Source organism: Falco cherrug, chromosome 3 (assembly GCF_023634085.1).
Source record: "Falco cherrug isolate bFalChe1 chromosome 3, bFalChe1.pri, whole genome shotgun sequence".
Taxonomy (NCBI): domain Eukaryota; kingdom Metazoa; phylum Chordata; class Aves; order Falconiformes; family Falconidae; genus Falco; species Falco cherrug.
In genome coordinates this window covers 29,469,020-29,484,151 of record NC_073699.1, presented here as the reverse complement: position 1 = coordinate 29,484,151, position 15,132 = coordinate 29,469,020, and the positions used below count along the sequence as shown (strand labels likewise).

The following is a 15,132-nucleotide window of genomic DNA, read 5'->3' as shown; positions in this document are numbered from 1 at the left end:
AGTTATTCTACAGCTGTAATCACCAGAGATATTATAGAGCATATTTTGACTCCTTCAGCAATAGGTTTGCCTGATGGTTTGTTCATCTCACAACATATAACTTAATCCATCTGGCTAGGAAGAGCCTGGATGGATTCTTGAAAACTCCAGCACTGACAACATTGTTATTGAAAGGGAAGCATTAATTGTACTTGGATCATCTTCCAAAGTAATTGAGACACTGCTTGCTTCCAGACACATCAAACTCAAAAGGCCTGCTCTTCCAGCTGTTCTTGGTGTAGCTCGTAACATCAAGATGACAGGAAAAAATTGAAGGACCCTGGAATCTCAGATATTCCAGAATTTCTTTGTGATGATCTGCAACAGGGTTTTCATGGTAGTGCTACATGTTATCATCTCTGGAGCTGAAAACCAGTCTCTGGATTTTATAAAACAGTGAAAAAAAACCTTAAAGAACCAAATCTTAGTCGGTGCGCACAAAGCAGCCCATCAGTGCCACGTACACATCTGGACTGCACAACAAAGGTGCTGGTAGCTACCATAGAGTCAGAATTGCTGAAGGCTTACTCTTTGTAAGCCGTAATGGGAGGTGTTTTAGGACAATTCTGGAGTTCTTAACCCAAAAGTATGGCCTCCTAGCATGAAAGGACATGGTATCTTTAAGATGCCTCTAGCAGGTGCATTAAGCAGCCCTTGATTAAGGTTTGATTCATTGAATGGTCTGGCTGTTAACATTGTAGTTGTTCAAAGCAGTGGGTTAAGACACTCAGTGACAGTTTTAGGTCCCATGTAGGAAAAAACGTACAATAACAGCAATTCCAAGTTTCTGTTGTCTTGGCAATATAAGCTAGACTGAAACTGGCTGGAGAAGCACATGGTTGCAGATGAAGTCATCTGGAAGCAGGCAGGGTCCCAGTTACTTTGGAAGACCATCCAAGTGCAGTTAATATTTCCTCCTGAATAATTAAGCTGTATCTGTGGGATATAGCCTGGGGCTGGATGACGAGTAGGTGGGTGAGATGCCAGCACCCTTTCCATCTCCTTTGATCACTTGGGTCCTTTGGTCAGTGTGGAGGCAGAGCTATAACCAGCGTCCCCTGGGTTTCCCTCCCTAGAAGCAGACATCAGGAAAAAGCGTGGAGCCACCTACGTGCAAGATTTACCCCATAACTTAAAATCTGGTTTACGTAGGTGGTACATTAACGTATTTCTCTCCTTTCGAGTGGCAAAACAGATTGACTGCTGAGGTTCTTTTTCTGTGCCACCAGACTGACGACACAGTAGAGACACCATTCTCTACTGTTAGCTCTGCTGCAGCAACCTGCCTTCTGCTTTTTTTCCCTCCCTTTAAGGTCATCCATGGAAACCATGCTCTCCTCTGCCTATTTCCTCATTTCTGTTGTTTCTAGGCATAGACCCCAACCTTGAGCTTCTAGGCTTGTTCATGCAGCCTGCTTTCTTCAGCATTTTTTGTGGTGATGATTGAAAACAGGAGTGTTTCTACTTGCCGAGCAGCAAATCCATCTCCAAAGGCACAGTAAAAAACCAGAGGGGAATGTTTTGATGTGGGTGTGACATATGTCACTGTCTATCAATCATATTAATTCTTTCTTCAAATAAGCAGTGTTTTGTTTAAAATGAGCCTTGCAGTCCAGAGATGTGACAACATCTTGATCGTGAATGTTACATTGAATCCAATGGCACTCTTTCAAAATATCATCACAGGTAGTGAGGCGTGTGTAGAAGTCCCTGAAAGACAGTCAGAAGAGAGCAGTCTTTGAATCCGCAGAGCAACGTCAGACAAGCAAAGACATTTTAAACCCTGCAAAAATGAAACCGGTCGGCAGTTCTCCAAGTGTAGACAAGGAAGCCTCAGAGCCTAGCCCTAGGACAGCTTCTGCCTTTTCGTTCATTGTCATATTTTGGAAATAACTTCTATTTTGAATGACTTTGCTAGTGATATCACTTGTAGCATCCATGGTGGCATTCCTGAGATGCGTCTTTTTGACTCCATGCAGCTAGCTGCATGCCTGCCTTCTCAAGCAAGACATAGTCATCTTCAATTTCTTCTTCAGATAAAGGGCACAGCAGAGTGATCTTCCAAAGCCAGATTTGCCCATGGCTTTTCATCTAATAACCTTATCTGGTTAGAACCGTATGGTAGATGCCACCTTTCTGTTGACCGTTACTTGTTTTACTGTATTTTTTTCCACTAGAGGTAGGTTACTTCATCGCTTTAAGCTCTTGCCTAGAGCCTTGAACCTCTACATATTTCAGCCTGTAAAGAGGCATTTGTTCAGAGGAGTCCTTCCAACTCATGGTGGTGGAAAAGGCAGTTTGTGTAGACACCTGAATTTTTTCTCCAAAAACCACACACCCAAACCATCTTTAGTTTATGTTTTAAACAAAAAAATATTTTGTTTTAAAAAAATGCAGTTGTGTGTGTCCTCTGACCCAGAATAGCTTTTTTGGTTACCAGAAGCAGAAGGATATATCCTGTCATAGAACATTCACCTGGAAGTAGCTTCTAGTCTTTATTTTAAATCAAATACATTAAGGACTTAACTGCCCAGATACAGCTATGGGCTCTCTTTAATCTTATTTTGTGAGAAAATGGTTTTGCTAATTAGAATAGCTAACTGATGAGCACAGCCAAGAGCTACTGGCATTTTTCTAAAAGGGTTTCAGATGCTTTTCCTGTCTACAAAGAAGTGATCTGTTGTAAAGACCTACTTTTGACCAAGGTGTCCAGTCCTGAAATCCTGAAGAGATACTGCTTAGATTTTCTATGGCAGAGTGAAGAGCTTCTCAGAAGTGTCCAAAAGAGCAAGGGAGAGGACTAATCGACCAAGCATTAAACTATGGGAGATCGCTGTTTATTGAAACGGCCGTTAAACTATTGTAAGAAAGATCCCGGGGGGGGGGGGGAGATTTTTAACTACAGAAAGTAATGTGGAAGTTACTTCTACCTTACTACCAAATTCCATTACAGTCAGTTACTCAGTAACTATTTTATCTTCTCCGATTTCAGGCAGATGGAGCTAGAGAGAGACTATCAGAACAGCAGTACAACCGCCTTGTGGACTACGTCACAAAGACATCTTACCACCTCGCTCCCAGCACCTCCACAGTGCCAGCGTTGCAAACTGTGGCTACGGAACACCTTCCAACCATAACAAAAACGTATCAGTATGTAGTTGATCCAAATTTTGCCCAAGTATTCATTAGCAAATTCACCATGGTGAAAAATAAAGCCTTGAGGAAAGGATTTAATTAATAATTATTTGTGGTGAGTATAGTAATACCGTTTTGAAAGTAATGCTTTCTTTGCAGTAACCTACATCAAGTCGAGATGCATATAATTCTTGAGGAAGTAGGAGATGATAACAAAGCCCAAGAGCTTTTCTAATCTTGACAACATTCCTGCATTCCAGCCAAAATACTAGTGCTGGAAGGAAAGTGTTCTAGCAAATGAATACAGTGAAAAGGAACAGCCTTGGACTATAGCTCAATCAAAATCCTTTTTCTTTTCAATAACCAAAAATCAGAGAGTAAGGAAAAATTGCATGCAGACATTTTCACCACACACGCAAAATGCGCATCAATACCTACTATATCATATTTAAGGATCTGCTAGTTTCTGGTATAAAACAGGTTTATAACTCAGCTGTAACAACTTGCTCAGGCTGAGCCTTTCCCCCCACAGACACGCTCCCCCCCAACACGTACATCCTGAGGCAAAACATTTTCCCCCACTAAATCTGAAAAACCCACTTGTGGCTGTTTTAAGTTACTAGTGACAGCTGGGGTTTAGCACCACTTTAACCTTAAAATAGCTTCTTTATTTGACTGAAGTTTTGCAGGACATTAGTCCTTCATGTAAACTAGTGCCTTTGTGTGGTTTGGAGAACAAAACATGAACTACAATGTGAATTTATTTTTAAAACTGTCTGTATACAGAAACTTTATTTTATCCACCATCAAATTTTCAGAAGGATGTTCAATGTATATATGACATTGTACATTGTCTGGTCATTAGCTGGAAGCCAGTAACATGCAGTTGAAAAATTTAAGAAACAGAGCTTAGTCTCCTTAAAAACCTACCAAAAATCTATGAGCTCAATGTAACGTAGCTGGGCGGGTGCCAAGTATAGCCTGCTGATCTGTTACCACCGCACAGTATGTGGTCACTTAAGCCCTAATTCACTTTATGCTTATCATCTTTGAACAGATAAACCCAGGGATATTTAAAAACGTGGCCTTTCAAATAAGTGCTAAGCAAAATGAGGTGGGGTTTGGTGGTTTTTTTCAAGTTAATTGAAAAGCCTGGACCCACGGGCACCAATTATATTAATAGTTAATGATGCCAACACAATACGCTTATGAATATAATGTTAAACACATCAAGACACAGAGAAAGCTTATTTGTCTTATTTTTCAGATGTTTTAGTTTGTAGTAGACAAGAAATTACTGTCTCTGGGGAGTTAAGACTACTTTATAAACCAAACGTGGCTATGGCAGTTTTGTTTTAAGAAACAAAAGCTTACCTGGTTTTCAACTATGCGTGTTACTTTTCTCCCCTTTTCCATGTACTTACGGACACGAGTTTTGTCTGGGGAATCCTGAACATGGTTGGAATAGGTGACAAGAACTGGAATAAAGTCTGATCATCATTTGGAGCAGATACATATGCTTTCTAGTTAGTAACTTCTATGCATACTTGATATGACCAAATGCACAGTAAATAAGAATGTAGTAACCGCAATGTTTTTCTTGTGAGTTTGGTTTTGTTAAATGGTATTTCTAAAAGCTGTGTCTCTTGTGTACTGAAAATACAGAAGCCTGGGATTGCACTGTCCTTTTCCGACTGTGAAATAAGCCCATCCGTTATCAACATTTCATAGAGTGATTTAATAACTTAGTCACCGTTTAAATTAACACTATTTAAAAAAAATGTATATGTATATACACAAACATGCTTCATTCCTGAATATTTTATGGAAATAGTTTAATAGTTATAATTTTGCATATTGGTGGATAAATTGTAATATAATGGAATTGTTTAAAGATAATAAAGCTATTCCTGTAATACTTGGTTTTGTGAGCTATTTGGTCATTCGGTTACAAGAGAATCAACAGGTCCCCATGTACAACAGCAAGACAGATGTACAGGTGATGCAGACCCCATGACACTCCAGTTGTTCACTGGACTTTTGTCGTGTACCAGAAAATGCAATAGATCACGGCACCACTTTGGAAGTAAAAACTGATGATCAGCTTGCTGAGAAGTTTTAGTCACAAAAGCATAACTGAACAAAACAGCACGCTAGTCACCATTTGAATTAAGACTAATCTGTTCGTTATATATGTAGTACACAAACCAGCCAAGAGGATGCAAACATACCCGTAAAAAATGCGGGAAGGCAGCAGTTTAATTTCTAAAACTTTGTAGACTGCAGCCATTGTTTGAGATACATTTGTGTTTTTCCTGAATTATATTCTCCTGAAATAAACACTTGCTTAAATTACACTCTTCTTCAGTGAATTAAGCTAGCATCTTTACTGCATTAGGCAGGTTCTTTCTCCCCCTTCTGACCACATGTATGGAAACAGTGTGGAGACGGCACATAAATCAGCCTCTCCTACATATGAGCTGTGTGAACTATGAAAACAAAGTTGTCCAAAGAGCAGCTGCCTGTACTTAGCTGCTGAGGCACTCCAATGCGTACTCTTAAAACATGCCTACGCTCATAATGCTCTTTAGACCTGGAGAGCTCGCAACTTCAGATCTGTCTTTTTAGTTTGCTTCCAGAACAATCAATCATTCCTCAAACACTCGAGAATAAAGCCAGCCAGCCAAAAATTTGAAGGCATAGTCAAGCTTATGCACAGCAAAACCTTTCCCAAAGTAGTTTAGGTCAAACAATTCTTTTTTATATAGCATTTCATACATAAATACAGCAAAAAACCTTTACAGAGGGTAGGGATGGTCTCAGAGCAGACAAGCATGTTTTTCAGCTCCACATCGCTTACAAACAGCACGCCAGACCCTATCACAAGCAGCTGATGAGGGTCTCACACACAGCGGTCTTCTTTTTGTACTATGCCAAGTCCCACTCCCAATTGTTTGTAAAATGGAATTAACTGAACTCTTGCTGGCCAAGGCAGAAAAAGAAAAGAAGGAGAGAAAATAAAAAAAGGAAAATTAGGAAACTGGATGGGTTGGTACCCATTTCAGACAAGGGTTAGCCCTTCTGCCTACTACGTTAGGTACCCAGCATCGCCCTCCCTGCCCACTGCAAAGGAGAGCAAGCTACGGGCTGGCTGGCATTGCCCACCGAAGGGAAGCACTTGCTTTGCATCCTTTGTGAAACCGTAACACACACAACAAGCAACAATTACAACCCGCAGACTCTCAAAAGCACAGATGAAAAGAAAAGCGAAAGACATCTTTGCCATATGGTTAAAAAAAGCTATCGTCACTCACAAAACTCATTTCTTTAAATCATTATGGGCTGGTAATTGAAGGAACACAGACTACAACAATACCTGCTCTCTGCTATAGCAGTTCAGAAGAAACTTAGAATTAAAGTAATTCATAGCAACTGGGAAGAATGTAAGGGGGCTAGAGCTGCGAGAGAAGTCAGGTCTATTAGCCTGCACACCTAGCAGTAGCAAGTCTCCTTGCCCCTGAAGCTGTCAGTATGACTGACGACCCCTGGCTATTTAAACCTGCAGACAAGCCTGAGAAAAAGCTGGTCAGCGCTTAATGACGTACAGTGTTTATACTGTACATTGGGAAGATAAACAGGTATCATTTGCTATCGTTAAGCTCTGGTTTACATTTATAGGAGCAGGAATATTTTGCTTACTAGATGGTTTCCCCTGCACCTCTATTGAATTCCTTCTTCGCTTCAAGGAAACACTGCCTATATGGAAAGTTTAGAGACAATCCCACGTTGTGCTGTAATAGTGTTCTGGATCAAATGCATTACTTCTTTGCACGCCCTGCATTAGTCCAAACGTTGCTCACGGATACCTATTAAGTGTTATCATTAATGAGCCATTTAAAATAGTAAGTTACTCCAAACAGCATTTGAACTGAAGACCTTCAAATACAACACAGATGGCGTAATTTGTCATGCTGCTTCATACCAGCCTTCCCTCCTTTTCACACAACCAGCCTGGGCTCCTCTCCTGGTACCCGCGTTCAGCAATCAAGAGCTACAGTCCTGGTACCATCTTCAACCTGGGCAAGCGGCAATGTGCACGCTGCACTCTGAATGACGGGTCTCCTGGCAGAAGACAGAGCATCAGGTCTTGGACGACACAGCATGTAGCAGAGATCAAAACTATGCTTAGCTGACTACTTCCAGATATTAAAAAGATTGTACGTGTCTAAAAGCAGCACACAAAGATTTTTCATTACTGTAACACCCTAAAGTAAGTATTTCTTCTTTTTTTTGGTCTGGTTTTACCCTCTCTCCCCTTGTACATCAAATATATATGAACGTACCTGCAGTTCAGAGTCCATGTTCCAATCAAAGTAACATACCACGTATAAGAGCGGGCATTTGCAGTCTGTAGGTCTTGATGTTTGATGTAACAGTTCGCTGCTGTAAGAAGGCAATACAGTGATGGCAGTAGAAAAAGATAGGAAGGTTGGCTGGTATATTTCCAGAATTCCTATCCAAATTCTTTCGCCTCAAGGTCAGTTCACCTTGTGAAGCCAGAGGTAACACCAACCCTTCCAGAAATCCAGCCTCTCCCTTCCTGCAACAACGATCCTCTTGCAAATTCCCACCAGCAGCTGGGACAACCTAGCTGTAACTGCTTAGGGATATACTTGGTGATCAAATGTGGAATTTGGCCAAAACAGAGATGCAAATAATTCCTGGGGGAAAGAAAACTTGACTTGGTAATCTTGAGCAATTTATGAAGACTTACCACCACTCTTCCCAGCATCTGAGCATTTAAGCATTTCAACATTAAAGACGACAACTAAGCGCCACTGACATATGTATTTTATTTATTGAGTTACATTAGAGCATGCCATGCACCGAAGTGCGTTACACTTTACCATTCACTGAACAAATAAGGTTCGGTCATCAAGTCTCCTTAGACTGGAGGGGATCTGCAAGATGAAAAAAAGAAAAATACTAAGTTATGTTGGACAAACTTCACGCTCTAAGTAAACATATTAGTATGTATGAATGCAAAGCAATAGAGAGAAATGTTTATGTGGTGGTTTAGTCTAGAGGAATTCCCCCTGTTATTTCCTGATGCTTTAAGATTCACACACCCTTCATGTGGCAAACAGAAGTGAAACATGGAACAAATCAAGAGCTGGAACAATACTGCACAGCACATCAGATTCACTGTACATGCCACACTGATAACTGAATCAATCTTGCTAAGGGCCTGAAAGAGAAAGGAATGCAGCTTTCAGACAGGAGCCAGAGAGGAAACAAGTGGTGTAGGCAACCTACCAAGGAAGGAAGAAAACCAAATTCAAATTGCTTCTCCCCATTACCTTGAACACAATCCAAGACCAGCTCTGCTCCATGACAACAGTCTTGCAAGTGGTTAGCACCGAACTCTTAGCTTGCCCCTTTATTACTGAGCACACAGCAGAGGTACAATACTCCTTGAATTTACACTTGCACTTCGTTTCCATTACCAGTGTCACCACACAAAGGCCACGACAAGTAGATGAAACAGTGTAAATTCACCCTCAGGTACCAAGTTGCCCGCATGCCCAGCAGAAACAAACTCGTGGAGAATGCCAAGCTAACAAACACCCTAACCGAGGAATTCCCCTCCCTGCCTACCCTACCCTCTCCTTAATCTTCGGGCCAAGTACTGATTTTGGAATGAGTGTTCAATGACATTAAAACACTGTATTCACTGCCACGTACAGAATATATTCCAATAAAACAGGAGATGTAATGCATGCATGACTGCACCCTTTAGGTAACTATACCAAAAAAAGCATCAAATTCAACCTCCATCCAGCTTCCACAGCTAAGATCTAGACTACTGAGGCAAATGAAAATGTCTTCCATCTGTTCTGTGTACTTGTTCTTTTCAAAGTCTTTCCAGAACACTTGAAACACTGGCATTTTCTCCTTCTACTTAAGTATTCCTGTGCAGGCACTAAAAAAAGCCCACCTCTTTCTACTACTACGGAGTGAAAAATTTCAGTTGTTACATAAATAGGCTAAGGAGTAAGAAGCATCAGCAATTCAAACAAAATCACATTTAAAGATCTGTCTTTCACATTTTCTTTTGAGCTGGCGTAATTAAAGGATGGAATAGATGTTTAGGAAACATTTAATTTTAACAGGTGCACACAATGTGTAACTATTTTTTTTAAGCTGCAAATGAGAACATAAGTTAACCAAGAATGGAGCTCTATTTGCACTGAAAAAAATCCTGCTCATGATTCCAATTAAGTATTCAACATGCATCCTTGTTGACAGTGTTTGTTTCAAATGATTTTACCACCAGATGGTCTTTCAGAATACTCTGATGAAGGCCACCTGACTAAAGAATGCAATTCCAGTGTCTAAGAAAAGTTTGAAAGTGCCTATATATTAGCAATAGGACCAAACCAGAGGCAGAATTACCAAGATTAAAACCAGGTAAACTTGTAATTTCATTATTTTTGTTGCAGTCATAGCTAAAGAACAGAAGTTTCCCTCTCTCACAAAAAAAAAAAAAAAAAAAAACACCACACCAAGAAACAGAGAAACTGCCATATTTTTTTTCTTTTTAAATTTGTTACAAGAGCTGGAGCTCTGCATTTTTTATGTAATTGTGTTATGCAGAAACCAGATAGTTATAGATAGTCACACAAGAGAATTAAGCATTAATAGTGTTAAGTACAAATCTTTTACTCAATCTTGCTTCTTTACACAAAGAGGCTGAGAAAATCCAGCTGGCCAGGATAATTAGAGCCACAGATTATCACAATAATGATCACAATATGAAAACATTCCAAAAGAATGAAAAAGCTATCATTCTAGATTAGTTTAAATTCATTTTAAGAGAAACAGAGAACTCGGTGTAAGAGATTTGGATCAAGAAAGGGGGAGGAATTCTTTATTGAGTTGTCTCATCATAAGCTTGTGCTGTTCAGTGGGTGTGCTTATTAATAACTACGACAAGGTTGAAATCAAAACTTTTTTCTCCTGTTGTTACGACAAGTAAGGGAGAACAAAGTTTGGTATTCTTCAAACAAAAGGCAGTGTTAAGTGTTAGGAAAACAGCATTGTGAACAAAGTTCAATTCAAGCTTAATTCAGCCTGGCAAAAATCTGAATATTAGTATACAGAACTGCACACCACTGCAATTTATATATATATTTATGTATGTATGTAAATATATTTCCCCTCATGACTAGTTATCTTCCTCCTCTCACTACTTCAAGAGACGAAAGGATATGTGCAAACAGTCTCTGTTTCTTACATTAAGATGCATGCTATGAGAGAGAAACAGCCTCTCCATTTTCTCATTCACTGTACCACCACAAGACATAAGCAGTAGATATAGATCGCCTGAAGCTAAGCAGTTCAAGATGTGACAGCATCAATGTAACAGTGGTATCAGGCAAGTCTTATAGTTCAGCTTTGTCTCCTCTGCATGGCTGCGTGAGGAGGGAAAGGCCTGGCATCACTCTGTGCAAGTCTCCTATATCACACAATTAAACAAGTTACCCAAAAGGTACTCAGGAACTTTCTACTCTGCCCTTACTCTTCACTCCCTAGTTCCCCTATTTCTTCAAGGTTTTATTACCCAGTGGTCTCTCAAAGGCAGTTTGGATCTTTTTTCTTTGGGAGCACCTTTCTATTTGATCAGAAAGGAAAAGCCTCCAAACAGAAGCACAGTGTTTCACTGAAACAAATTTACTCTTGTTCTAATGCAGAGTAGCTTACTACTAAGGTGCCTTACCATCATTTGGGTGGTGCAGACTCAAACACACCAGCTGCTCTCATGGCTTCAAAGTCCTTCATGGGGTCATAGTTTTTATAGAACTCCGCATAAGCTCGCTTTCGGGGTTCAGCAACTCCAAACTGGAAAGTAACGCAGAGAAAATTAAAGCTTGCAAAGCTTTACAAACACATTTTCTATCACTGCTATGATTTGTGTCAGTGGCTGTCACTCTTAAAATCCTTCAGCTCAAATTACTAACATATTACTTTGTTACTGTTGAAATCCACAGTTCAGGCTACCTGACCATTGGTCAGAAAAAACAATGTCTGAAGTAAAACCTTAAAAAGAAAGCCCATTACAAGACAGTACATCACTCCTTTAAGATCCAGAAACACTCCACCTATATTGACACTTAAGTGTCCAATGCCCTCCCTGCTAATAGTTTTAGATGTAAAAACATGCCGGTATGGCAATTTTTGTGCCTGCAGGCAGCTGCAAAATTGTAACTCCAGATGATATGGCATCCTAAAACAATGCATTACATTTCAGCTACACTGTAGGTCAACTACAGAAGTCTGGTAAAATTTTACAAGAGTGCTAAGCCACCCTTACAGCTCACCGACATAAAAAGACACAATCCTGACTCCTTAGATACTGAAGCGCAGGGGTATGCTCAAAAAGCCCCCCAAAATGTGCAGGAAAGTCCACGGTGGTTTTCTCCAACAGTTTCTAACATCTAACAAAGTAAATCACTACTTAGATCCATGTTACTTGTTTTAAATATTGTCTTCTGCCTTACTAGTGTATTAATATGGGGTGCCAAATAAGGTATAAATCTACAGATTGTTAATAAAATAATACTGTCAGTCTGACCACAGACAAACTTGCCTACCTCTTAACAGATGTGTTAAGTAATGTTGAGCTTTAACTGTGCAAGCTTATTGTTTCTGATAGACATTTGATCTCTGAGAAGTTTAAGTCCGCTGTGATGTTTCCGTGATGAACAGCCTGAAATTAACTTAATTGCTAGTCACTTTTATCAAAGGCTTCCTGAGTACTCAAATGCTGCAAATAGTATTAGAATGAGTCCAACGGACAAACCAAGATCCAGTTCTTCCACAGAAATTCAAACTCTGTTGCTTGCTTTGTGTATGAGATCCGAGAATTACTTAGTAAAGGTGCTCAAGAACAACTACCACTCTTTTATCAGAAGTGTCTTAAGGACCACAAAAAACAAACCCCAGTCTGTAAGTGGGCTTTTTTGGAAATGTAATGCTCCATTTCCACACAATACTTCAAAAGAGAGGCTAAAAGTACCATACTAGTCTTCCCCACACTAACATCTTCAGTGTGAAGGCTGGGTTTTCCTAAATGTTTATGAGCAACTTTTCTGGGATCAGTCTAGAGATAAAACAAAGACTTTTGACAACTCTCTCAAGCCTCAGATACTGTGACAGAGAGAAACACAGACTATCTAGAGTTAACATACATCAACCGTGCAAATGATCAAGAGCAGTCTAGGACTAGGACACTCGAGGTTAAGTTGTCACGAATTGCGTGATCTTCATCACAACAGCTTAAAGCATCAGGTTATTTGTATCGTTTCTTCAAATGAAGATTAGGAAGATTTATTTATGTTCTGGAAACATGCTTACAAAAATACACTGCTAAAGCTTTCTGATGAACAGCTCAACCACATCTCAACAAAAAAATATTATGAATTCTTAAAACACTCTAATGAGTCCAGTTTATAACTGAATGACTATGGGGCTCACCTTGTATAAAGCTGCACATCCCACAGACACAAAGAATGCCCCAAACAGGTGAAACTTCATCCGCCTGGCCAACAGGCGACGCATTTGTGGCTTAGGCAACAATGCAGACGACATGGTGATATTTCCTAGAAGAAAGGAGGAAAAAAAATAGAGAGGAAAAAAAGAGAATTGTGGGACAAGAAGCTCTACTTAAATAATTTTCTGTAACTCTATTCCAGAAAATTATGTTTTTTATATTGTGTAATAATAATCTTCACAACATAAGCAACAGCACTCCTCTATTTGACTTTTCAATGAGACGATTTAAGGGACAACATTCAAGGACAACCTATTTATGATGTGAATCTAAGTAAGTTTTAATACTCCTTACATCCAGTACTCACGGAATCAAGAGTGGCCTTTGCTTTTCATACTAAATCCTTCCCTCCCCGCAGGGGTCTACCATTTCAGGCCTGCTGTCCTGGTGTTTACCTCAGAAGACATTCAGAACATTGACGACCTTTTATTCATTTCTAAGGAAAAGCACATGCCTCTTGACCTGGTTTGGGTTGTTTTTTTTTTTCAAACTGCAAACCCTACTGCATTAAAGGATGTTTTTCTGTCGGGTAAGGTGTTACTGGGGCTGAAGCAGGCGGCTCTCTCTGAACAGAGGTTGAAGGCGCACCCAGGCGGGAGCAGTCCCGGACAGCGCTGCCCTCTGCGCCGCCTCCTGCGCCCACAGGGCCGCGCAGCAGGAGCGGAGACCTGGCGGCGGCCCAGCTGTCCCCAAGGGCCTTGGTCCCCACAGGCCTTGGAGCTGACCGCAGCCCGCTCTCCTCCCACGTTTAGGAGGAACCACCACCGACAGACCCCTCTCCGGCCACGGAGAAAGCTGCCGCAGCCAGGCTGAGCCGAGCCCCGCGCAGATCCTCCCTCACAGCAGGCGCGGCCGCCCCCTGCCCCCCAGCAGCGCGCCCGACGCAGCGCCCGTCCCCGCCGCCCTCAGGGACGCGCAGAGGTCACGGGCAGCCGCCGCGGGGCCGGGGCCGCGGCCGAGGAGAGCGGCGGCCGGCAGCCCCCGGGGTGGTGGGCAGCGGGGACCCGGCCGCAGAAGCAGGGAGCGGCAGCGCGGCCTCACCTCAGCGCGGGCCCACCAACGTCCTTCCGCCCCGCCGGCCGGGCGCCCTCCCCTCTGCGGCCCCGGCAGCCCGCATGCGCGGGAGGCGGCCGCCCGGGTACGGCGAGCGGCTCAGCCCAAACGCGGCAGCGCGCGCGGCGCGGGCCCCGTGTGGCGCGGAGCGGGAGTCAGCGAGGGGGGGGCGCCGCCGCCGCCGCCTGAAGGGCGCCCGGGCAGATGCTGCGGTGCCGGCCGGAGGGCTCAGCGGGGGCCCTGCCGCCGCCTCAGGCCCGCCGGGCACCGAGCGCCCCGCAGAGCAGAGGCGGGCGCGAGCAGCGCCCTCAGCTGAGGCGGCCGGGCCGAGCCGGGCGCCGCCGCCGCGCTCCCGCCCGCCGAGAGCCCCCCGGCCCTGCGGGCGCTCGCTGCCCGCCGCAAGCCCGGCAGGCCGGGCCCTCTGCCCTTGCCGCGCACGTCGGGCGCTTTCCCAGATTTTCAGAGCGGCCATCAAACCCAAACAGCCATAATACCAGAATACGTGAAATAATAACCTACACGGGTCACCAAGAGTGATTGGCCAAGCCCAGAAACAAGCCATCTGTAATCCTTTGTAGGTATCCCTCCACCGGCTTTCCTACCTTTCTTGGAAATGAGGTGCATGTGTGCTTTGCCCATGGCTTCCACCTAATCACCACCTGCATGTGGTATTGTCGTTTTTATTCCTGGGGACCCTCAGTGGGATTTACACTAAATGCTATAAATTCCTGCCTTGAAAAAAATGAAGCCTCTCCTGTGCAGCAAGGTATTCATTCCACCCTTGCGCTCCCTTGCCAAAGCCAGCAGATCCCAATACCAAATGACAGAGGAGATGGCCCCTTAAAACTGAAGAGAAGTTGCTTTTCCTTCGATGGGATTAAAGAAGAGGAAAGTGACAGTAGAAAATTGCGGAGAGAAATCATACAGCTGTAGCTACGAGCTGGGAGAATGTTCTTCGCAACAGCAGTCTCAATAGATGTGATTTGGACAAGGTTCCTCAAATTGAAGAAAAGTTTGTTACAATAGTTGAGACCAAAATGAAAAATGTCTGTCCGAGAGTTTTTCCCATGTGGATCCACACAAAAAGCCAAATGTTAATGATGTCATGAGAAAAGAATGACAAGATGTGTCTATAACGGGGTTGTGGGGGATGTGGGGGATCTTGGGAAATACGTGGGTCCACAAGGGTGCTGCTGTTCCTGAGGTGAGCTCATGCAGTCATTCGGTGAGACCAGGAAGGAAATGGCAGGGAGAGTTGTCTAGGGGACCTTAAAAAGCTCGGCTCAACTTGC

The 15,132-nt window shown here is 42.7% G+C and overlaps 2 protein-coding genes across 6 annotated transcripts in view; one reads left to right on the top strand and one right to left on the bottom strand.

Annotated features, from left to right (window-relative positions):
• The window catches only part of VPS13B (vacuolar protein sorting 13 homolog B), a 478,367-nt gene extending 473,275 nt beyond the window's left edge, over positions 1-5,092 (top strand). For all 5 annotated transcript variants that reach the window (XM_055706070.1, XM_055706071.1, XM_055706068.1 and 2 more), the window contains one exon: positions 3,032-5,092. In XM_055706070.1, the coding sequence (XP_055562045.1) occupies positions 3,032-3,277 (246 nt within the window). In that variant the 3' untranslated portion in view covers positions 3,278-5,092. The remainder of the gene's footprint in view (positions 1-3,031) is intronic.
• A 2,916-nt stretch (positions 5,093-8,008) lies between these two features.
• Positions 8,009-13,984, bottom strand: LOC102059877 (cytochrome c oxidase subunit 6C). Its single transcript, XM_055706075.1, has 4 exons — positions 13,829-13,984; positions 12,712-12,836; positions 10,955-11,076; positions 8,009-8,135 (listed from the first exon to the last, which is right to left on the bottom strand). The coding sequence occupies exons 2-3, from the start codon at positions 12,823-12,825 to the stop codon at positions 10,957-10,959; spliced, it is 234 nt and encodes a 77-aa protein (XP_055562050.1). The 5' UTR covers positions 12,826-12,836; positions 13,829-13,984; the 3' UTR covers positions 8,009-8,135; positions 10,955-10,956.
• Positions 13,985-15,132: the final 1,148 nt, after the last annotated feature.

Excerpts from the sequence above, each read along its gene's own strand:
- LOC102059877 (XM_055706075.1), bottom strand. The coding sequence starts at position 12,825 with ATGTCGTCTGCATTGTTGCCTAAGCCACAAATGCGTCGCCTGTTGGCC. Across the intron at positions 11,077-12,711 it reads GATGTGCAGCTTTATACAAG|TTTGGAGTTGCTGAACCCCG; the intron begins GTGAGCCCCATA and ends GTTACTTTCCAG.